Genomic DNA, 24,143 nt, shown 5'->3' on the forward strand with positions numbered 1-24,143 from the left:
TACTCCCTCACAGATATGGCCCAGAAAGGCCACGGTCTCGCAGTCCAGTGAGCCGGTCACTCTCCCCAAGGTCCCACACACCAAGCTTCACCTCCTGCAGCTCCTCCCACAGTCCTCCAGGCCCCTCCCGGGCTGACTGGGGCAACGGCCGGGACTCCTGGGAGCACTCTCCCTATGCCAGGAGGGAGGAGGAGCGAGACCCGCCCCCCTGGAGGGAGAACGGGGAGGACAAGAGGGACAGGACAGACACATGGGCATGCCATGATCGCAAGCACTACCCCCGGCCACTGGACAAAGGCGAGCTGGAGGAGCGACTGGAAGGAGGGAGGGGCCACCGAGAAAAGCACCCCAGGTCTGGGTCCCCGAACCTGCTCCACTCTGCATCCAGCTACAAGAGCCGGGAAGACGGCTACTACCGGAAAGAGCCCAGAGCCAAGTTGGACAAGTATCTAAAGCAGCAGCAGGACACCCCAGGGAGATGCAGGAGGAAGGACGAGGCCAGGCCGCGGGAGAGCAGACACCCCCACCCCGACGATTCAGGCAAGGAAGACGGGCTGGGGCCAAAGGTCACTAGGGCCCCTGAGGGCGTCAAGTCCAAGCAAAGTGAAAAAAATAAAACCAAGAGACCTGATAGAGACCAAGAAGGACCTGAGGATAGAAAAGAAAGCAAAATGGCAGAGAATGAGGTAATGATGCAATCTCTTCCCCAGGTAAGATGAGGCAGGTCCCAAAGGAGGAGGATAATAATAATACAATGATGATGAACATTTGTTGAATGAATGAACATTTATTGAATGTGTACTGTGTGCCAGGCAGTATGCTAAAGACTTTATCTCAATTAAGTCATTTAATCCCCATAGCAACCCTACAAGGTTGGTACTATTATTACTGCAGATGAAGAAACTGAGGCACAGAGCATTTACTTTATTTCTCCAAGGACACGCAGTCAGGAAATGGCAGAGCCAGAATTACATCCAGGCGATCTGGCCAGCCCCAAATCCCATGGCACCTTGCTGTCTTTACTAAAAGGGAGGGAGGGACACGATGGCAAGGCCCTCTGTAGTCCTGTTTGTCCAGGGTGGAGTGGCCCTGAGTTGTTTGCACCCACAGAGTCTTACAAGGGAGATTAGATCTTTGTTTGGTCCATTCCGTCCTCTCTCCTGCCAAAAGCATCTACCAATATTAAAGCTTCAATGAGAGATGGTAAAGGAGAAGCAGCTACTGCCCACTAAATTATACAGGGTGCCCAGAGCTTGGCGTGTTTCTCTAGACACTGTCCACAGTGTTTAACTTCCACTTTAGTAAAAACGCATTTTCATCCAAGCGTCTGAAAGGACTTGCGACCTGTTGCATTACTTCAGTTCACATGGGGGGGTCACAAGGAGGGCTCTGGGTACCGAGTTTATTATATTCTTTTTTTTTTTTTTGACCGGTAAGGGGATCGTAACCCTTAGCTTGGTGTTGTCCACACCATGCTCAGCCAGTGAGCACACTGGCCATCCCTATATAGGATCCAAACCCGCGGCCTCGGCACTACCAGCACCGCACCCTCCCGAGCGAGCCACGGGGCCAGCCTATATTCTAACTTGGCTTAGACTTCCTTCTTGCCAGACCCTCCTACATTTAAGTAGGGTGAGATAGGACTGGCCTGTGGCTCACTCAGGAACGTGTGGTGCTGATAATACCAAGGCCACGGGTTCGGATCCCATATAGGGATGGCTCACTGGATGAGTGTGGTGCTGACAACACCAAGTCAAGAGTTAAGACCCCCTTACCAGTCATCTTTAAAAAAAAAAAGAAAGAAAGAAAAAAAAACAGTAGAGCGAGATAGTAGAGGTTTGAGGGTCTGCATATGGAGCCTAATATTTTAAATCCTTCATGTACATCTCCTAGCCACCCTGATCGAGGAGTTTGTGACAATTCCTAAGTCCTAGCAAAAAAAGAGCCCAGTTCTCAACTCCATGAACATTGAAAAGTCACACTTTTGGCTACTACTTCAGCATTCATTCTCACAGGCACCCGTGGAGTGCCGCTTTGCCAGGTGGTGTGCTGGACACAGGGGTCCAAAGGTGAATAGGACAGTGTATGTTATGGAGCGACCAAGGTCTAATGGTGGAAACAGACCTATAAAAATAATTTACACACAATGGGACCCATGCTAGAATTTACAGTGGGTGAACTGCTTGGTGGGCAATTATTAACTCTGCATAGGGAGAGGAGGAAAGCTGCACAGAGGAGGTGATATGTGAGCTGGGTATTGAAAGTGGGGAAAAAACAGTTTAGGGTTCTCGATAGAAACAGCAGCAAGGGCAAAAGTGAAAAATAAAGACTGTTTTGAAGAACCTGGAGATACTCAATGTGGCTGCATCTTTATGGCATATTAAAGGACAATGTTTTCAAAAACTAAAATTATGACTCTGGTGCAAACATATAATGAATACATGTCAAAGACTTTATTCAACTCAATAATTAATTAGATGTAAAAGCCAGTTCAAAGAAGAATCCAAAGAGCAGGCGACATATATAGGCAATCAGGAATGCTGAAATGAATTTGGTAATAGATGGAAAACTGGCCTCTTCCACAGGAGGCAGGAAATCAGTTGCATCTCCACCTGATAAAATTCATTCACATCTCTAGGAAGAATCATTAATTGCATTATGCTCAGTTTTCTGCAACTTACAGAGTTGTAAAATAGCTCAATCAGCTCAGTTCAAGATGATGAAAGGTGTGGACCCTGGAAGGGTGTGCTAGAAAAATGCCCAGCCTTCGATTGAATGGACACCCAGTAATCTTTTTGCCCATGTTAAAGTTGGCCACAGTTTTTCCTGGCTGGCATAGCCAGGGGAAGCACAGGAGATGAGATTAGGAAAGTGGGTGCAGTGGCTCATGAAGGGCCTTGTGTGCCTCGCTGAGGACTTTGACTGGATCCCAAGGAGCTGGTGAACCAGTGGATGTTTTTAAGAAGAGTGTTTCTGCTTGGAAGTGTTGAAGGTGCTGGTGATGGGTCAGTGCATCAAGAAAAGGCTCAGAGGGGCAGAGAGCAAGAGCTGGTGGGTGTTCAAGCCTGGGCCTCACATATATGTACATCCCGTCGGTCTGCCAACCCTCTGCCCACCAAGGCAAAGGAGTGGAGCTGCCCCTTCACACTCACACCCATACTTCTGAGTCTTTCGTAACCTTATTTCTCCTACTGTTTTACCTACTGTGCTTTCATTGGTTTGCATAACATTGCCCATTTAAGGTGGCATACACTATGGGTCATCCCAAGAGCCCCCGATGCAAAAGGATTCCCAGAAAGCCCCTTGAGTTTCTGCATAGTTCCATCCCTCTAGTTGACTCTGCCTCTTAAAGCCCTCGAGTGGGATCAGTAGGGACTTGTTAGGATCCCCAACAGATTGTTTACGTGGGTTTGGAGCCAGGCAGCTCAACACTGTATTGGAATAACAGCAGGACAAAGAGTTTTCCACACTGTTCTCCAACTCTATATTATGAACTTGAGAGAAACCCAGATTCTTACAAGGCTGTCCCAGGAGTCAGATAACAGGCAGCGACTAAATGAATGAATGAAGAGGGGAATGAAGACGGCTGGGCTGAGGACAGTGTTCCCACGCTTCTTCTCATACACCAGGCACCTCCCATCCGCAGGCCTTTACACGTGTCCACTGTCAGGGAGCCCCCGTCCCAGCAGTCCACGTGGCTTGCTCCCACCTCCTTTGTCTTTATTCATGGCCCATTCTCCACAAGTTTATCCCTGGCCACTGCATAAAAGCTCAACAGCCCAACCCATTTCTCTCCCTTTGCCACTTTCCTATTTGCAGTAGCACTCATCACCTTCTAACCTCTTATCTAACATTTTGATTTTATTCAGTGTCAATCCTTAAGCCCCCAGCCCCCAAATGTAACCTCCATGAGGCAGGAGTTTTTGTCTGCTGAGTTCACTGCTGTGTCTCCAGTCCTTGGGTCAGGGCCTGGCCCAGAGTGGGCATTCAATACGTGTCTGTTGAAGGAACGAATGACTGAACCCGTACTCTGTAGGCAACAGCCTGGCTTCTGAGAACAGGCCACACCCTATTCTTCTCTGCCTCAGTTTTCTTGTTTGTACAATGGGTGTGGTCACAAGGCTGTTGTAGCACTTTAATGACCTGTGCTCATTAGAAACCCTCTGAGATCTCTGGAGAAAGTGCCTGTGGTGGAGAAGCCAGTGCGTGTGCTGCTCAGTGTTTGTGGCAGCCCAGAGTGCAACCCCTGGTATAAAGAATCCACAAGAGGGAGAAGTAGAAGAACCACTTAGGCACAGCTCAGAGCCCAGACAGAGACCCAAGCACGTCAGGAGGCAGTTGTTATTCCCTGCAACCCCTCCTACCAGTCTCCGTTCTCTTCTTGACCAATATCCATGGAGCATCCAGCATGGGAGCCACAGTTGTGACTAAAATTGAAATGACTGACCCCTGTTTTCATGGAACTCAAGTGGAAAGACATGCTCATCAAACAATTCCTCAAATGAACAGAAGAGTGTGTCAGTGCTGAGAAGGAGATGGAGGTTACAATGCTGTTGGTGCCTGTAATGAATCAGAGGCTTCCCGGGGTTAAATGTGGCTATTGAGATTTGAAGGAACAGTGGGTATTTCCTGGATGAAAAGGAAAGAGAGCAGACGGAAAACAGCATGTGCAAGGGCCCTGTGCATGGCCAACGTCCAGTGTTGCTGGAGCAGAGAGTGCCAGGGTTAGAATGATGGGAGGTAAAGCTGACGTGTCAACAGGGGCTACTTGGTTGCAAGACTTTGTATGCAGGCTAAAGATTTTTGTCTTTAAGTAAGTGCAAGGGGAAGCAAATGAAATATTTAAGCAAGAAAGTACAGTAAGAATGATCGTTTTTGCATTTTGATTTGATCATTCTTGATTGCCTTAGAGAGAGTAGATTTGGGGGGAAGGTACAGAGTAGAAGTGGGAGACCAGTTAGGAGGTGGTTTAGCTGTAGCCTGGGCCCTGTGGTGGTAGGGCCCTGTTTGCAAGAGCTGGGACCTAATCTTGATCTGGGAGCTAGTGTGGGCAGCTGGGTACATTCGTTACATTTGTCTTTTCCCCTTAAGCTGCTGCTCTCACCTGGAAGTGATCTCAGGGCAAGGGGAGCCCTGAAAGGCACGGCCCTGTTCCCTTTGCTGGTGGGGAGAGGAGCCTTCCTGGTGGGGGGCTTCTGGCCCTGCCTCTCCCAGCTTGAACTGGAGGGGCTCTCTTTGCCTTGTTTACCTAAGAGTGTGGCTATAGGAACTGCTTGGGAAGAGTAAGGATTATTCATTTTGACAAAGTAGGGCCATGGATAATTTATTTAGAGAGATAAAAATAAAGTGGTCACCTGTTGGTAGATCCTATAATAGCTAAAAAGGCATTTGTTGCTGCTTTACACTTAGGTTAGCTCAGACGACTTGAGCACAGCTTTTGGTGAAATGTTCTTTACCCTCCAAACACTGGAAAGAGCAAGGTCTTGAGGACTTGAACTATCTGTCCTTGTCTGTAATAACTGGTTAAACCAGTCAGCCCTGAGCTCAGGCCTCAGTTGGCTCCTTGTCAACTCAAGGGGTGTTGTAAGAAATTAGAACTAGAGTCGTTGACTTTGAATCAACCTCAGCCAAAAATTTTGAGAAAATGCAAGTTGTCCCTGAGGCAGCCTGGGAGTAGTCATTGATTTGGTGGCCAAAGTTTAAGTCATGGGAGAATATCCCCCAGAAACTTCTAAAGCAGGAGTTGGTAAACATTTTTTTACAGAGGACCAGATAATAAATAGTTTAGACTATGCAAGCCAAGAGGCAAAATGGAGGATTTGATGTAGATATTTAAATTGTAACTATTTAAAATTATAAAATCCATTCTTAGCTCACAGACTCACCTGCTCTCAGCTGTTTGGTTTCACAGAGATGGGCACTATCAAGAGGGCCTTAATCGGGGAGGGAACAGAGGGAGGCAGGAAGGAAAGGCAGCGCTAGTTTTGGCCACAGCTGTAGGACAGAGATAGGGCGAAAGAGAGGTGAGAGCACCCTGAGTGGGCGGCAACTCCCTTCCTACCCATATGGGCCTCAATGTGATTTGTTTTAGTGGTCAAGCCAGGTCTGTTGGGGAGATGGCACCATGATGGTTAACCCCACAGTCACAGCCTGCCCAAGTCAGTTCACTGATGGCCTCTTCTGTTCACCTTTACTGCAAAAAATACCCAGTTTGCCAGGGATTTCTGTCCCCTAAAGACATCAGGCCAGCCTTCAAGACATTTCTCTGCCTCCATTTGTCTGTGTGACCATGAGCAAGTTACTTAACCTCTCTGAGCCTCAGTTTTCTGATCTATAAAATGAAGATAGCAGCTGTCTGTGAGGGGTTTTGTGAGGATAAAGGGAAGGATGTGTGTGAAACGCACTTGACAACGGTTAGCTGTGTTCAGTGTCTTTTTCTCTTGCCACTCCCTCTTTTCCCTGTCACTGCTCACTGTTGATTTGGTTTGTTCTGTTCTTCCTCTGGTAAGGCTGGAAAAGAGGAGCAAGAGGGCACAGAAGAAAGCCCCCGATCAGTGGGCAGACAGGAGAAAGGAACAGAGTCCTCTGATCCAGAATATACAAAGACACAAAAGGTAAAGTTTGTCCCAGACACTGTCAGTGTAGCCACATCTGTACTATCGGGGACTGAGTCAGAGGAATCCCCATCCTGCCCAGCAATATCTTGCTGAATGGAATATGTCCGAGACCCCACTGATGGTTCCGTGAATGAACCAGTCCTCCCAGTACTTTTTGGTGAAATGGCTTTGCCTGGGATCTTTCCACAGTCTTTATTGAGAAGATCTTTACCCACATGCCTGGGCTGTGCCTCACTCTCCAGCAACTTGGCTGTGCTCCTACGAGAAGACATGTGCCCAAAAAAAGACTCAGGCTTCAGAGCCAGGCTCCCAAAATAGGCAGGTCCTTTAGGGGGTGGGAGGACACTACATTGGGTACTCAAGCTGGGGCCCTGACCTCGGCAGGCCCAAACCCTTGGATTAACAAGACATCCACTATGCTTGTAAAGATTATTTTACTTAATTAAAATGAAAAACCCTAGTTACAATCCTCCTGGGCTGGGGCTGTCACAGCAAAAAGAAATGTCCTTGGAACGTGACCAGCTTTGTGCCTTTCTGGTTAGGAGAGGTGGGAGAAATGAGTGTTGCCGGCAGGGAAGCTATCTCCTAAATCTGTCTCCTGGGTCTGTGGGCTGCTGGGGACACTGAGGGGAAAGTTTTAGGAGGGGCCAAGTATGAGCCAGGGCTATGGAAGTTGCACCTGTACCGGGAGATGGTGCTTGGAGGAATTTTGTGAGGGACTTTGCTACAGTTACATTTAGTGATGTCCCACATGAAAGGACATAGCTCCAGCAAGCATTTACAGTGTATAACTTAATCCTTCATTCATTCAAAAACTGTTTACTGAGCACCTGTTATGTGCCAGGGGTTGAAATTCTTTGTGTCTCTTTAAACATGGTGGATTCCACATTGGGTTTATTCCAAATCTGGTGCCGTTTTGAGTGTCATCGTAAGGATTAGTCAGTGATGTAGGACTTGAGTGGCTCACAGCTCCTAGTTACCCAGTGATTGATTCTAGGTAGAAGTAAGAATGCTCAGGATCTTTCTGGTCTGAGGGGTCCTTATGGTCAAGGTTGTGCCTTCTGACTGAATGCTCTCAGCCACTCTGACCTCCATTCTGCACTTTTGTTCAGGAGCAGGACTGGGAGAGTGGCAGTGAGGCAGAGGGGGAGAGCTGGTATCCCACCAACATGGAGGAGCTGGTCACAGTGGACGAGGTGGGGGAAGAGGAAGATTTTATTATGGAACCGGACATCCCAGAGTTGGAAGAAATTGTGCTCATTGACCAGAAAGACAAAATCTGCCCAGAAATGTGTTCCTGTGTGACAACCTCCTTAGACCTGGACTTGACCAATGATTTCACCAAGGAGGGAGTCAAGACCATAGGGAATAGGGCTGCAGATATCAGCCTCAAGCCACCCAGAGAACTGCCTTCTGCTTCCACAAGCTGTCCCAGTGACATGGACGTGGAAATGCCTGGCCTAAATCTGGGTGCTGAGTGGAAGCCAGCTGAATGTGAGACAGGCCTCTCACTGGAGGATTCAGATTGCTACGAGAAGGAGGCAAAGGGAGCGGAGAGCTCAGATGTTCATCTGGCCCCTGCAGTCCAGCAAATGTCTTCCCCCAAGCCAGTGGAGGAGAGGGCCCGGCAGCCTAGCCCATTTCTCGATGACTGCAAGGCCAGGAGGACCCCTGAAGATGGGACTTGTGAAGGCAGACCCCTGGAGGAGAAAGCTAGCCCCCCCACCGAAGCCGACCTCCAAAGCCAGGCTTGCCAAGGAGTGTTGACCCAGGGTAACTACCTCCCCTTTCCTCATGGGTGGTTGGGTTGATTGGACCACTGCTCACCTAAAGAAGTATGGGCATGGGCAGGCTGGATGGAACATAAGGTTTCAACTAACATTAAAGCTTACGCACAAGGTAATTTAGTAACAGAGGCAAGCCTCTAGAAGCCTGGTTAAAGTGTTAGAGCTTTTAGGCAAATGGTGTAAAGGAAGTCAGATAGGAGGCTGCATGTTTTCTGGGAGGCAAACTCAGATAGAATAGACTTCTCTGCATTTATGGGAGCCCAGATAGACTTAGACAACTAAAATTAGCTTATCAGCAAAAGGAACTTGGCTTGCCTGGGATCAACAAGCTGCCTCTCATGCCTGCATGCAGTGGACCACCCAGACTGTTATTTCGGTGAAGGGGGTGGGAGTGTGGGAGGCAAGAAGGGAGTGGATGGGGAAGGAACAGGGGTTCCCTAAAGGCGACAGTTTGTTCCCCTTCTTACTACCTCAGACCCACTTTCCTCCAGGGTCTAATGGCGATGCAAGACTTGTCCCAGGACATCCTCCGCCTCCATTGGAGTGATGTTATGTCTGTGCCTGACACTGTGACATCATGAAAGAGAGAGAGTTTAAAATAGGCTAAGCCCTGTCTTCTCTGCCAAGTGGAAACTAAGATCCACCAAGGGCTGGCGGGGAGGGAGGGAGAGTAGCCCTTGAGTCTCACTGTGAAAATGACTAGAGATCCTTTAACTGAAAGCCTGCAGCATACCAGAGGTTGAAGTAAGAGTCAGTAAGGGCAGAAAATAGAGACGAAAGGCTTTAAAAGAAACATTTCAACTCAGAGGCTTGTGGGGGACACAAGCTGGTAGGTGACCCTGGAGGCTTGGGCTTTCCACCATGTCAAGCTGACCTGAGCTGTTTCTTACCTGCGTGGATCTGAGTCTCCATGGAAACTCAGCCATGAACTGCCTCCTTGTTGCTAGAGAAACGCTGAGGCCTGGACTCTGTCTAGAGAAGGCAAGAATAAAGGAGTGAAATTCTCGCCTCCCTCTGTTGAACCCCTTTTATTTTGCGGAATAGGTCTCAACGTGTGCCGTTGTTAATGGCTTATTAGTTTGCGTAGTGTTTGGAGTTCATATTTAATCACACTGCTTGACAAGTTTGGGGTGAGAATGGCTTTGCCTTTTTTGCCAGCCAGCCGTGGTCGATGTCAGCCCCATTTTTGCCCTTCAATAATTCCTCTGCCTGTGGAGATAAAAATGATAGGAGCTGGGGGGCTTAGCAGATGGATCATGCCAGCTGAAGATATCAGCAGCCCATCCCCTGGGCCAAATGCAAAGATTTGCCAAGTTTTCTTGTGTGTGGCATTCTTTTGGCAGTGGAGAAAGCTCTTAATTACAGCTCTTTGGTCTTAATTAGCAGTCATTGCCCCAGCCTCATGTGATTAAGCAGTCTAAGGGACAATTCCTAATCCCAGTGCAGGGAATAGAACTGCAGGGACTCTTTGAGGCCTGCTGTGTTTCATTAGTTCTTTGCCTTGGCTCATGTTTTGCAGAAAACTCCAGGTACATGGAAACGAAATCTCTGGATGTGAGCTCACCAGAATGCCCTGAAGTGGAGCTGAAACAGCCCCTTTCTTTGCCTTCCTGGGAATCAGAGGATGTGTTCAGTGAACTTAGCATTCCTCTAGGTAGGTGAAATACACCACCCTTCCTGAAATTCAGCTCCAGGAAATAACAGTTCTGCAGCAACATCTGAGAGCTTGAGAGGGCTTTTTGTCATTTTGTTGTTGTCATCGTTTTTAATGCATGATGCAATAACCTAGATTTGCAAGGTGCTACTTTAAAGTTTCTTGCAATTTCAGTCTCCCATAGTAGACCAGATGCTCCATGGGACCAGGTCTTGAACAACACTGCCCTGGGACCCAGAGCTCAGAGAGAGGCCTGTTTTCCCTGTCAGAGAATGCTTTTTTCTTGATGACACAGAGCCTTTAAATTCAGCCCTTATTTAGGCAGAGAAGCAGAGGTCCAATGGATCTCCTCAAAATTAACAGAAATGAGGGCCGGCCCATGGCTCACTCGGGAGAGTGCGGTGCTGATAACACCAAGGCCCCAGGTTCGGATCCCATATACGGATGGCCGGTTCGCTCACTGGCTGAGCGTGGTGCTGACAACACCAAGTCAAGGGTTAAGATCCCCTTACCGGTCATCTTTTAAAAAAAAAAAAAAAAAAAAAAAATTAACAGAAATGAACCTCTTCTTGCTATTGTCTTCCTTCCTCTCCTGGCCACAGTCCTTTCCAGAAAAACACAACATTTTTCCTCTTTCAGGGACCAGCTTCTCTGAGGCAATGACGCTGAATAGACTGTGTTCAGCGTGGACCCTAGATAGTTGACAGAGGAAGCATTGTACAGAGAGAGACCTTGGAATCTAATTGATACAAGAAAAATTAAGAATAAATTCTCTACCTTATAATTTGTGTCTTTTCATTATTCTTTTTCATTCCAGAAAGTGTGCACGATTATTATAACAAATTCAAAAAATAAGAACCATATAAAGTCAGTATTAAAGGGCTTCTCTCTTCCCTCCAGTCTCTCCCTAGCCTCCAGAGGCAGCCACGGTCACGTCCACAGCTAGTTTTTCTCCCTCTCAAAATAGGATCACACTACACACATAATGTTCTGCAACTGGCTTTTTTCACTTTCCAGCAGGTCTTAGAGACCACTTCACGTTAGTACACAGAGAATGCATTCTTTATAAACACTGCAAATATCCCATCCCAAAAGTTATACCATAAATTACTTATTCTTTCCTCTACTCGGGAACATTTAGATTGTTTTCTATTTTTTTTTTTTTCTTTTCGTTTTGAAAACACTGTAATAGCTAGCTTTTATTGTTATGCTTCACCATGCAGGCACCATTCCCGTGCTTTCTATGTATTATCTCATTTAACCCTCTCAAAACACCTGTGAGGCAGGTGATATTTGTATCCCTATTTTGTGGATAAGAAAACTGAGATGCAGAGTCACAATGATTGGCAAAGACCGAAGTCAGGGTTCAAATCCTGATAGTCTGACTGTAGGACCATGTTCTTACCCTCTATCTTCTGCTGCCTTCCAAATGTGCTTGTTCAGTTGCCTTTGTTGCGTGCCAGTGTTTCTGTGGGACAGCATCCTAGTCAGGGGGTTTCAGGGTCCTATGTATTTGCATTTAGAATTTTCATAATTGCTGCTAAATTGCACTCCAAAAAGATGATACCAGCTTTTGCTGCTACCTTGAGTGAGAGTTCCCTTTCTCCACCTCCTTGCCAACATTGGATATTATCAGTTCTTAATTTTTATCAACCTGTTAGGAGAAAAATTCTCTCATTTTGTTTTCTTAAACAGCTAGATTGAAGTATAATTGATGTACAATGTAGTGCACGTATTTAAAATGTACAGTTTGATCGGTTTTGACATATGTATATACCTGTAAGACCATCACCCAATCATGATAGTAAACATGTTAAACCTCCCTATTTCCTCACACTCCTTTGTAATCCTTCCCTCCCCACACCTCAATCCCCAGCTAACCCCTAATCTGCTTTCTGTCAGTAAATGTAAGTTTGCATTTTCTAGAGTTTTATGTAAAGGGAATCATATAATACGTACTGGTTTTGCCTGGCTTCTTTCACTCAGCATGATTGAGATTCATTTATATTGTTGAGTGTATATTTCTTTTTACTGTTGAGGAGTATTGCATTGTAGATATAGATGTACCACATTCTGTTTATTCATTCACCTGTTGATGGACATTTGGGCCATTTCCAGTTTCGGGCTGCTTTTGGTTTGGGGCTATTTGAAGACTGCAAACAGATTGCACTTACTTACGGTCTTCGGTTAGCTTTGAGACACATTATCTCATCGATCCCTTGGAGAGGGGTCTGGTACTATTTTCCGAGTTTGCCAGGTGAGGAAACTGAAGTTCAGAGACATACTGAACATCACACAGCAAGTTCAGGTTAGAACTCAGAATTTCCGATCTCAGACCACTCTGCCCTCCTGTTCTTCCAGTTCAGACAGCAGCGCAGTGTAGGAAAGGCAATTTTTGCACAGAAGCAGAAAGCACAGAGTGTGGAATCTGATTCTCTGGGTTCAAATCCCATCTCTACTACTTATTGACTGGGTGACAAAGAGGAACTTATTTAACCTCTTTGCTTGGATTTCTTCATCTGTAAATCAGGAATACTGATAAAAGTCCATCAAGTAGAGGTATTTTGAGGATTAAATGAATGCTTATAAGGTCTTAATGCCTTCCAGTAGAAGGTACTGAATAAGGGTTGTCTATTGTTATTATTCATTCACAAAATCTTTATTAAGACCTACTATGCTTCCTCTCACTGGGCTGCATAACCCTTCACCCTCCAGGATTTGCCATACTGGCAGAGAGACTTCTAGGGAGGTGACAGACAATTTTCAGGCTTTGTCCTTGTGGAGAGAAGGGACAAAATGAGGGGCGCCAAGGACTGGGCACCTTGTTGCTCAGGGACTGGGGGTAGGCAGGGTTGGGGAAGGGTCCTGCCCACGTGATTCAGGCCAGCACCGCATGAGCCCAGCCAGCATGGGCCTGCCAAGGCCTGCTCCACGAGAACCAAACAGCATCACCTGCTCAATGCAAGCTCCCCCTTTATCCATCCCAGGCTTTACTAGGATGACAGAGTTATAATTACCCATGCCAGGAGCTATTATTAGAAGGCAAATGCAGCTTTAATGATTGTACTTAATAGAGGCTGAGAAATGGGAGGAACAAGTGGCTCCAGAACTTGTCAGGGCTGTGGCAGTGTTTCTTGAAGCTACCGCTTCACGTCCCCCTCACATTCCAGAGATGTCCTTAATTGGTGGTGTGGCTATTGTTGTGCCTGCAGAAACCCCTAGTTATTCCGGGGTGAGTTACCAGATGTTTGGGGATCCTCCCGCCCAGGCTTCTCTTTCCCCACTGCTGTCCTTTGATTGCCTGGTACTGCCCACTGGGTGGGGACCAGGGGACAAAGGGGCTGCCCAGCTGTGGGGCCGGGTTCTCCGAGGCTGGGGCCGGGTTCTCCGAGGCTGGGAAATACTTAGGCAGTTGACATCTGTAAAGACATGTTTAACACACGTCTTTTTTTTTTTTTTTTTTTTTTTAAAAGATGACCGGTAAGGGGATCTTAACCCTTGGCTTGGTGTTGTCAGCACCACGCTCTCCCAAGTGAGCGAACCGGCCATCCCTATATGGGATCCGAACCTGTGGCCTTGGTGTTATCAGCACCACACTCTCCCGAGTGAGCCACAGGCCAGCCCCCTAACACACGTCTTCAAACTCATATTTTTTCAGCACCAGGGAAGATGATAGGTGCTTCCCCGTAACACCATTTGTGGTATTATTATTCCTGCTTTTCAGATGAGGAAACTGAGCTCAGAGAGGACGAATAATGTACGTGAGGTCACATGGTGTAGAGAAAACAGCTAGGTCTATTGGACTCTAAATTCCATTTTCTCTCCATAATCCCATTGTTTCCACACTTTTTTTTTTTTTTTTTTGGCACTGGGAAGCTTCTGTTTAAGTGAAATCTCGCCCAGAACCCCACAGATGGCGCCTGTGATGCTCTGGTTGCCTCCAGCTCAGTCCCTGCTTCAGTCTCTGTGGTAGCTCCTGAGGCAGCTGCCCCCGCCTTCTGGGGGTCTCAGGACGAAAACTGGGGCTCAGCTGGGGTCTGCAGTGAAAACCCCAGGGCTTCTCTCCTGGTACCACCCAGGTAGTTGATCCTGCGGTGTCTGGGACGGGACAGAGGGTGTGGCTCTGACCAAAGCCCTCCAGTGGTGCTTCTCTGCCCAGTTGCCTTTCTCTTGTGTTGTGTGACCCTTGATGCCCCACATGGCTGCGGCAAGGGGAAAGCTATTTTGCAGCAACAGGAAGGAGGTGGGCTTGGCTCAATGCTCCTTTGCCAGCACAGCCAGGGCCAGGGCCTGTCTGTGAGGTGGAGGGGAGAACAGGCCACCGACAGGCCGGAGGGGGGGCACTTTTCCATCCTCTGCAGTGACAGTGGGAGGAGGGTGAGGAGGGGGAAGGACTCTTTCTGGGCAGCTGGGCCTGAGACTCCCCTCCCCCCTCCTGGGGACCGCTGCTGACTGCTGAGGGCACTCAGGCTACGTGGCAGTTAGAGAAAACCGGGCTGAGGCCTTCCTGGCCCGGGACCACAGGAGGATGAGCCAAGGCAGGCCGCAGGCAGGCCTCCTGGGCTCCCGCCCCACCTCCACCCCCCACGCTGGGCTGGCCCTTCACACTAAGTGGCTTTTTTGAAATGAAAGACAAGTTCTAATTACAAGTCTAGGCTGCTTTGCTATGACAGGGTCTCTTGGGCACTTAGCTCAGTCTCCTGGCAGACGGGAGGAGGAAAGTGAAGGGAGAGGAGGAGCCTGGGGACTTGTGGTCACGGTCATGTGCTGGGCCCTCGTTTGTGGAGACCTTGCTATCTCCCTCCCCAGGAGAAGTTGCTGCTCCCTGCATGTGTTCTCTGGCCAGTGCCCACCCCAGCGGAGCAGAGGGAAGTAGGCAGCCCCAGCCACAGTGTTTCTGCTCACATACAGGGAACAACCCCGGTCCGCAGTAGGATCTGGGCGTTCCGAGCATCAGTCCCACAGTGGGTCCCGCTTTTCACAGCCCACACACCCCTGCTCTTTTGCTGGAGCTTCACTGGCAGGTGCCCTGTGGGTGGGGCATGTGTCCCTCTCACCTCCATTTTCAGGTGAGGAAACTGAGCCCAGGAGCAGTTCTGCTGACTGTCCCCATCTTACTAACATAGGATCTTAGCATCTGGCCTGAACCTTCTTAGACCTGGGCTCTCTCCATTCTGCCGACCTGCAACTGTGACCCCCAAAACACCTTTGTGGAGGCTGGAGCAGCCACCATCCCTTCAAAGGTGAACCCCCTGGCTGTGACACTGTCACTTCTCTGTGGCTGTGGCAGGCCACTGTTTTCTTGCCTTGGAATCAAAAGGCCTCCCAGAATTCTGGGACTTATATTTAAGAAATCACAAATGAAAGCCTATTAATTGATGGTTCAGATGTAAAGATTGGAAGAAGATGGAAAAATATTCATGATATACTATTACAGGAAAAGGGGAAGATACAGAATTGTGTTTAGGGTATGATTAAAAATCACCCCCCCCCCCCAAAAAAGGCCTGATGTATAGATAAGTCATGTGGAAGAAAATATCTGGATTGAAGTGACTCTGGGTGATTTTTTTCATCACTTGATTTTAGAATTTTTCTTTAATGAACATAATTCTAAACTAAACAAACAAAAATGAGAGAATTCTTTCAGAGTCCTGGTCACAATAGCTGCAGAGAGGTTGTGAAGAAACAGCTGTAAAGAAATGAAGGCCTGCAGGTGAAATATCAGAAACCTCCCTCCTGTCCCTGGAAGCAGGCTGGTAGCAGGAGATTCCCAAAGGCCAGCTGCAGAGCGTGTGATTGCTAAGTATCCGCCACCTGCATGGAGTACACCCCTCACATTCACCTGGGAAGGGCTAGTCTCTTTGTAACTGTTTAGCAAATAAGAACACTGAGGCTTGGAGAAGCTGGGTCACCAGCCGGAGTCAACAACAAGTGAGTGGTGAAGCTCATTGCTCCATGTCCACCTGATGGCTGGCAGGACCACAGGGCCTCCCACTGCCTTTCTAATGCTTGTCCACCCATCCCCCATCCTTCCCCAGGTGTGGAGTTCGTGGTTCCCAGGACTGGGTTTTATTGCAAGCTGTGTGGACTGTTCTATACCAGCGAAGAGATGGCGAAGATAAGCCACTGTCGCAGTGCTATCCACTACAGGAACTTACAGGTAACCACAGGCCTGCTTTGTCCAGCACCCGGGAGGCTCCCCAGTGTCCACACACAGGCTGGGCATCTAGGGTCCCTGGCCTTGCATGCCTCTGATTCTCACTCTCACCTTTAAGGCCCACTGCAGGCACAGGCCTGCTCGCCATTCCCCAAGCACAGCGTGCTGTTTCTGCTTCTGTGAGTTTGTCTCCATTTGCCATGTGGAGAGCTTGTGCTCTTCCCTTAGACCTGACTCCACCAGCTGTTCCACCTGGTGGCTGCCGCCCACGTGCTCCCAGAGCATCTGTCTCTACTTTAGTACTTAAAACATTCTATTTGGGTTGGTTTTTAAAATATCTGCCTTCCCCTCTATACTCTTGAGTAACTCAAGTTCACCTGGCCCATGGTGGGGGCCCTTCCCACAAGACCTGGATGTTCCATATGCAGCTATTTCTCTGTTTTTGTTCCCCTGTGCAGTTATCCCTGTTCACAAGAATATAAACCACTATTGTGTTCTATTTAAATGTTCATTCATACAGCAAATATTTATCACAGGCATGTTATGTACCAGATATTTTTCTAGGCACTGGGTATACTATGACCATGAGAAAAGCAGACAAAATTCCTGTCCTCATGGAGCTTCCATTCTAGTGTAGGAGACAAGAAATAAATAAATGTCACGTTTTAACAGTATATTAAAAAGTGACATATAAGAAGTCTCTACCATTTTTCATCCAATCCAAGGTGCCATCATCTGTAAGATAAACCACTATTTTTTATACAACCAAGGAAAAAAAGTTTGCAAATTAAACAGTGAGACTCCATTGTCTGTAAAATGCATTTTGAGTTCAGAGATGTTAATTTGTGAATAAAAGGTATCTTAAAAATGAATGAAATATAGTATATGTTCTATAATGTATATCTAACTAATATATAGTATGTTGGAATGTGGTGTCCATAATTCTGCTATAGGCTGGGTTTTAGCAACTCAACAGAAGATATGGTAAATCAGATGCCCAGAGGTTAAGTATCTCGAGGCACCTCCTGTTTTAACCACAAGGAATTAGGCTAGTTGTTTGACACAGAAGGGCTTAACTTGAGAAGTCCTCATGGTGGCTGTGCCCTAATTCCAGGCCAGGCATTAGTGTTACAGTTGAATTGTTAAAGAGTGACAGGTCTGGTGGTTCTTAAAGAGGGACATGAATCTGAATCACCTGGAAAGTGTTTCCAAAGTAAATGTAATAGGTCAGATATTCAGTAGAACCGGGGGATAGGGCTGGGCAGGAATGTGCAGTTCGAGAAAGTTCTCCAAGTGACTCAAATGTACACCCCTACTTAAGAGACTTTTGTATGGGCTGACTCTATTGTTTTATAACTGAGGAAACTGAAGCCTGGAGAAGCTATGTGATTTGTCCAAGGCCACACAGGTAGTGGGTTACTGGGCCTAGGACCAGATCGCCTGATTCTTAATCACTTTCCTCTTTTTACTCTACTAAGCTGGTCTTGGAAACTGAGACCTATAATGTCATGGCCTGGGTCACCATCTGCAGGGGACTATCATTGGCTGTGCCCAAATTCAGGTCATTTAAGCCTCTTCCCTCCAGAGAGCAGCTGCTCTGTGACTGAGGCAGCCTTGGGGCCTGAGGCCTGGGGTCCAGGTGCTGGCCTCTCCTGGGGCAGGGCCGTGAAGGCCTGACTTGGCCAGAGCTGGGGGTTCAGACGGGACTCCACAGAGCCAGCTGAGGGCAGTTGTCCAGCCTGGAGACGTATCATTCCCCTCCCCAACAAGATGCAATCTATAGAATGGCAGGGCTGGAAGGGATCTTGGTGATTATCTGGTCCTGATTTTCCCAAACCTTGGTGCTTGTACCAGTTGGCATATTTAAATTATTTATTTATGTATTTATTATGGCTGGCCAGTAAGGGGATCCAAACTCTTGACCTTGGTGTTATAACATTTCTCTCTAACCAGCTGAGCTAACTGGCCAGCCAGCTGGCATCTTTTTAAAATGCAGCTTCCTGGATCTCACCCTGCATACAACTGCTTACTCATTCTCTCTAGGGTTGGGCCTGATAATCTGCATTTAAACAGTCTTTCCAACAAGTTCTGATATCTTGGTATAAGAACGTTTTATCTCATCCAGCATTTTCAGCAGGGTTCTGCAGCCCCTAAGGAGACCACACAACTCAAGGTCACCCAGGAAGTTAGGAAGAGTTCAGACTTTTGAGGACCTCTAATTCTAAATCATGTACATCACCTGCAGACATTGGCTAAGGCCCACATGCCAGCCAACTGCGGTTCAGGTTTACCTGGTGCACCTGTTGGGGAACTGAGAGCCTTTACCATAGGCTTCCCAGATTGAGTTTCTGTCAGTGGCTTTGACAGGATGCCTCTGTCCACACAGCTTCACCACCCCAAGTGGCATGTGTGAAAAGTGAAGAATTCAGACCCAAGAAGGAGGTGCTGGCTGACACCTAAGGCAGGCAGCTTGTAAACTTAGCACCCACCAGGAGGCCTTGAGGTGGGAGTCAGGGATCGCTCTTCAAGGCAGGGAGCAGGTGGAAGGAGCCTCCATTCTCTCTGAGCATCCAAAACCTGCTGTGTCCTCCTGCTGGTCATGGCTCTGCGAGAACCCACCCAGAGTGATCCGGAACAAAACAGGTGAAATCAACGCTAAATAGGAAAACTAGATACCTGCTTGGCTCTGGTCCTGGAGAGGAACATGTCTTCAGTACACTCATCCACTTGCCTCCCTCAGCACACAGTGTCCCCTCCCTGAGCTGAGGCAGAAGAGGAGCCAGGCCCTCTGTCAGCAGCCTCACTCACTCCACTGCTGGTTAGGCTGTACCCAACCCTGAAAGGCAGCCAAAGTTTCTTCTGTGGAGAACGCAGGTAGACCCAGCCATCTCATGCACATCCTGTCCTCTGGCCTGGGGAGGGCAGAGGAAGACACCGTTTCTCCCACTGAACAGAATAGGAGCCTGAGGCTGGGGGAAGATGAGTGACTTCCCCAAATGATGTGGCTGGAACCACTAAGAAAGGCCCACATCACTGAGTGTTCATCTGTGCCAGGCACTGTGCCAAGTGTTTTGTGTCACCTCTCTTCAATTTCACAGCAACCTTACGTGGTAGATACCATTACTACCCTCACGTTACAGATGTCAGAGATATTTGGTGACTTTCCTGCTTTGAGCCAGGATTTGGACCCAGATCATCTGATGGCAGAGTCCACACTGTGTTGGACCTAACCCTTCCAACTCCTAATCCAGTGCTCTTTGCACTGTTTTTGCTGCCCCAACATAGTCTGAGGACCCCAGCTGGGGCCTCGGGTCTTTCTTAGTTCCTGTCTCACCACATTGACTCCAGACATCCAAAGAGCAGCCAACCTGTCTTGCTGTGTTTGGCAGGGGGCCAGTCATAGCTGTGAATGTTCAGGGGCCATGTGGAGGGAGCCCCCAACTGTAAGACAGGCCCATTTTTAAATCCATCCAAGGACTGCGAGGACTTTCCACCTGCTAGCCTGCCTTGACAGGAAACAGGTTGTGGAGAGTCTCAGATGTCAGGCTGTAGTTTCTGTCTTGCACAATTGCTATAGGCCAGTGCCTGTCTTCTCCCCCAGCCTTTTACATGTGGACATGCTGCCTGGAGACTGGGCTCTTTCTAGAAAACAGGTCTATAGAATTGTTGTGAGGATTAAATGAGTTTATATAAGTCAAGCAGTTAGAATAGCACTTGGCACAGGATAAGGGCTATGGAGGTGTTTGCTACTGTTACTGTACTTTCTACTTTTTCTACAAGAGATGCATATGACATGTAAACTAGCAGAACGAGGGGCTTAGCATGAGTCTGTATCCCCAGGAGGATCTGGGGACTGGGGAGAGGTGGCCCACCCAGTGACGACAGATGATAGGAGCGGTGCCAAGGCGCACACCCACCTCTCCTGCCAGGTCATCGCTGACATGTCCCTTCCTCCATTTTCCCTCTCTTCCTACCACAGAAGTACTTATCCCAGTTGGCTGAAGAGGGCCTGAAGGAGACCGAGGGGACAGGCAGCCCGAGGCCCGAGGACAGTGGAATTGTGCCACACTTGGAAAGGAAAAGGCTGTGATGCTTCTGCTGCTGCTGGAAGGTGGGAGAGGCGCTGGGACACGACTAGAGCCCAAGAGGAAGGAAAGCCAGGCAGAGCATGTCACTTGGGTTTGTTCCCAGAGACTCATTAAAATGCCCGTAGGTGTCTCCAGGAGCCAAGTCACCCTGGCGTGTCCAGCCCACTGAAGGTCACCAACTCTCTCCCTGTTGACTTTTTTTAACTGAAGCATAATTAAGGATACATATTTTGGGGGTACAGTGTTGGCTACCATCATCTGTGTACAACATGTGATGATCAAATCAATACCTGTTGACTCTTGTTTCCCTCAAACAGTCATTCAATTTGCTTCCTTCTCTTCCTCTCGCTCCCTCCTTCTGTGCCAAGGATCGTTTTCTTTTCATAAAATCCGACTACTCAGGGATTTTCACAGTGTTTAAATTCTTGATAGGGTATAACAGGTCAGGCCAGGCTGAGTCATGCAAGACAAAGGTTTAACGGAAACTCCTGGGTCAGGAGAACCACTTCGGTGAATCTGCAGCAGTTTCTCTGCCTGGCAGAGAACTTCTGCCTCAGTTGGCAGAAGCTGGAAGCAGCTTCATTAACCTCTTCCTCCTGCTGGACCACCTTTTTGAAAAGCTCCTGTTTTTAAATAATTCTTTCATCCTTTCAATTATTCTAGAAGTTTGCCAGATTTATGCCTTAAAGTAAAATTAAATGAATTTTATGGAGGAAGAAAAGAGCCTTTCTTTTGGAAGCTCTGTCTGATAAGTTCCCTCTAAACTTATTTCCCTCCTCTTGATTTCAGGAGATGTCAGAATCTGTTCCATTCTGAATGGTGATTTGGTATAGATTCACTTTAATTAAAAATGAAAACAGAAGCATCTTCTCCCTCCACATAAAACAGCAGTTGGTGTAGGTTTACGTCGAATGCTGGTGTCTCGGCAATGTGTGGCATTGGCTCAGGGTCCACAGTCACAGGGAAACAGCATCTGTCCCTGAATCACCCTTGGTGCCTGCACTCAGGGGTCCAACAACTTCACAGTGGGACAGTTTTAACATGTCCCTCATTGAGGGGAGAAGCAAAGGAAAGAGAAAGCTGCAGGGCTGGAGAGTGGCATTTGAGGTTTGCTGGTGTTTATAGGTGGGCCCTTTCCAACTGGGTAGAGAGAGGGTCGAGGGTCTCTCAGGGTGGACCGCATGTGCAGACTTTGATGTCAAAAGGTTATGATGAACAGAGTCCTTATTCCCAACATTCCTTCTGATACTGGAGGTCAGTGCCTCAGGCCCCAGACAGGCTGAGGGATTTCTAATCTGATATTCCATTGGAAGGGTTTGGGATGAAGGGCTAAGGGAAATAAGGCTTTGCCGCAGCCATAGGGCAGGCCCCAGGATGGTCAGAAGGGAGCCTGGTGCTGTTTTCATGAGTTGAAATATTCCCCATAGGCGCCCTCCCTGGCTTAGCCTGTGAAAGATAAAACAAGGAAGACAGTCATTCTCCTTGGTGTGGTTCCGAACGTTGTTTCTTTTCCTGACCGCAGACAGGTTAACTGGGAAGAGGTTGTGTGTATGTTTTGTTTTGTTTTGTTTTCCTTTTTTCTTTTTATAGTAGGTAACAGTACACTGCACATTCAGTCTTCTGCACTAATGGAAGAAGAGTGGAGAGATTATCTAGTTCAACACTGATATTTTATCAGTGAGGAAACTGAGGCACAGAGAGGAAACAAATGTAGAATGTAACATGATCGTGTGTAAGCCTTAAGGCATGTAGTCACTGGCAAGGAGAAAACTGTTGGGAACCTGTGACAGGGAAGAGTTAAGGCAAGTACCAGGGGAAAACAGACCAGTTTGGACAGGTGTGGTAAGGAGAGGTTAGTAGAAGCTTGAAACCTGAACTCATCATCAGGCTGTTAAATAAAAACTGATAGGAGGCCATTGGTTTGGTCTGAGCTCCTACACCAGGCCCGGCAGACCAAACCTCCATGGAGTCACTCCTGCTGAAGTTTCACATCACTAAACCGAAACTAAGTTGTCTGTTTGACTTTCCAAGAAATCAGTAAAGTGAGAGATAATGGCCAAATCCCCAAACAGGCCAGTTTTAGCTGGCATGATAAGCAAGTCTCCTCTGCTTTAACCCACAAGGAAAGTAACTTTGAAATGACCAATCCACTTTTTCTGTTTCTGCTTTCCTCAGTCCTGTTCTGTCTATAAAGCCAACCTCCTCTGCTCAGCTGGTCAGGACACTCATTCTATTTTATAGAATGAAGTGTTGCCCCATTCTAGAATCGCAAATAACAGCCAATTAAGATCTTTAAATCTGTTGTAATTTTGTCTTTTGACAAGGCCATGTGGGGGCCTCAGAAAAGTTGGTATCTAAAATGGAATAGAGTCTGAAGATTGTATCTGAGCACAAGCCGTTCCCCTGGCTAACTCCAGGGGTTTTAACTGGCATTTTGGACACCAGCTATGCCTCCTCCATTTCTCAGAAGACCTTTGACCCTGTGTGTCTTTCTTCCCACTGGCGAGAAGTCTGGGGGCAGCTCTTTGGCTTCCTTGTTGCACCTTGCTGGGAAAAGCCAACATCCTCCATCAGAGGCTGGAACTGTGCATTATCAGAGAGGCTGGAAGCTTTATCCCCCAGTGAAGTGGGAGCAGAACTCACCAGCACATCCTCCCCCCAACTCCAGCAGTGTTTCCATGGAAATCCTGAGTAATGCAATGGCTCCCTTGCTGGCAGACTGACCTTCATACTGGAAAGCTGGAGACAGCCCAAGGGAGGGAGAGAGAAGAGGCTCTCCTACATTCAATTAGAACCTTCAGACTAAAACCACCTAAGATTATATCTTTGTGTGTGTGTATATAAATATATATATTTATTTTATTTATTTTTATACAATTCCATTGGCATGGTCCTTCACCGACTCCATAATTTGCACTTTTTATTCCTATGTGTGTCACACACAATGCAGTATTAAAGACAACCAGGAAAATATTGTTTTATTTTTTAAAGCTGTTCTTTAGTGTTTTGTCAACCATTTCAAAGTGTCTCTGTGAAAAGGTTGCTTAAGAGCAGTTGCTACCTTGAGCAACAGATTCATTTTTACCTTGGGTTTAATATACCAAAAGGCCTGTATAATTTTCTTTTTATTAACACCTGAAATAAAGTATATCCAGACCTATTTTCAAAGAATTTGGTGAATCTGATGTTGGTGTGAGCAGCAGCCATTAGGATCATTGTCTCCCATTCTTGGATAGTCTGAGGCTGTGATCTGTTAGATTATACTTGAACTGGACCAGAGTTTGTTTTTTGAGTTTATGAGAAAAATAAAAACGCTAGTTATTTTAAGTTTGAACTTGTAAAGTATTGGAATTTGTTGAGTGTCCTATAAATTGTCACCACTTTTTCTGATCTGTATAACTGACCGCAAAGTGTTTGTTTTTACAAAAGGAAAAAAGAAGATTTTTAATAAAGAGAATTTGGAAGCTTGTGAGTGAGTGGCTGTGTATTATGCAGGGATACCTTGACACTTGTCTGGGGGAAGCTCACTGAATGCAAAGGTTGGGATTTGGTCTCTCTGAATCTCAAATGTTGTAAAAGGTTGAACAGAGAGGACAAAATAGTTTCTGCTTAGGGCTCTGGTAAGACCACCAGAAAGAATCAGAGATTCTCAGGGGGGACCCTCCAGAAGGATGAGTCTGACGAAGTAGGTGGCCTCTTATAAACTCCTGGCTTTGCTACCCAGGACTCCCTGGTCTTCTAGTGACTGAACCCCATAGTTCTGCACTAGGATCAGCCATTTCTATTGGTTCCATCCCCTGTGAAGATGAAGATCAGGTGGTTAGTGCTGTGGTGGACATA

The 24,143-nt window shown here is 47.3% G+C and overlaps 1 protein-coding gene across 3 annotated transcripts in view; it reads left to right on the forward strand.

Annotated features, from left to right (window-relative positions):
• Positions 1 to 23,772, forward strand: part of RBM20 (RNA binding motif protein 20) — a 167,618-nt gene extending 143,846 nt beyond the window's left edge. For 2 of the 3 annotated variants that reach the window (XM_063103105.1, XM_063103106.1), the window contains exons 9-14: positions 14 to 686; positions 6,510 to 6,614; positions 7,730 to 8,390; positions 9,924 to 10,058; positions 16,097 to 16,218; positions 20,195 to 23,772. In XM_063103105.1, the coding sequence (XP_062959175.1) occupies positions 14 to 686; positions 6,510 to 6,614; positions 7,730 to 8,390; positions 9,924 to 10,058; positions 16,097 to 16,218; positions 20,195 to 20,305 (1,807 nt within the window). In that variant the 3' untranslated portion in view covers positions 20,306 to 23,772. Of the gene's footprint in view, positions 1 to 13; positions 687 to 6,509; positions 6,615 to 7,729; positions 8,391 to 9,923; positions 10,059 to 10,697; positions 10,813 to 16,096; positions 16,219 to 20,194 lie in introns of those variants that run through there. The other variant, XM_063103107.1, reaches the window with a different exon arrangement.
• The last annotated feature ends 371 nt before the right edge of the window (positions 23,773 to 24,143 follow it).

This window comes from Cynocephalus volans, chromosome 7 (assembly GCF_027409185.1).
Source record: "Cynocephalus volans isolate mCynVol1 chromosome 7, mCynVol1.pri, whole genome shotgun sequence".
Classification (NCBI taxonomy): Eukaryota; Metazoa; Chordata; class Mammalia; order Dermoptera; family Cynocephalidae; genus Cynocephalus; species Cynocephalus volans.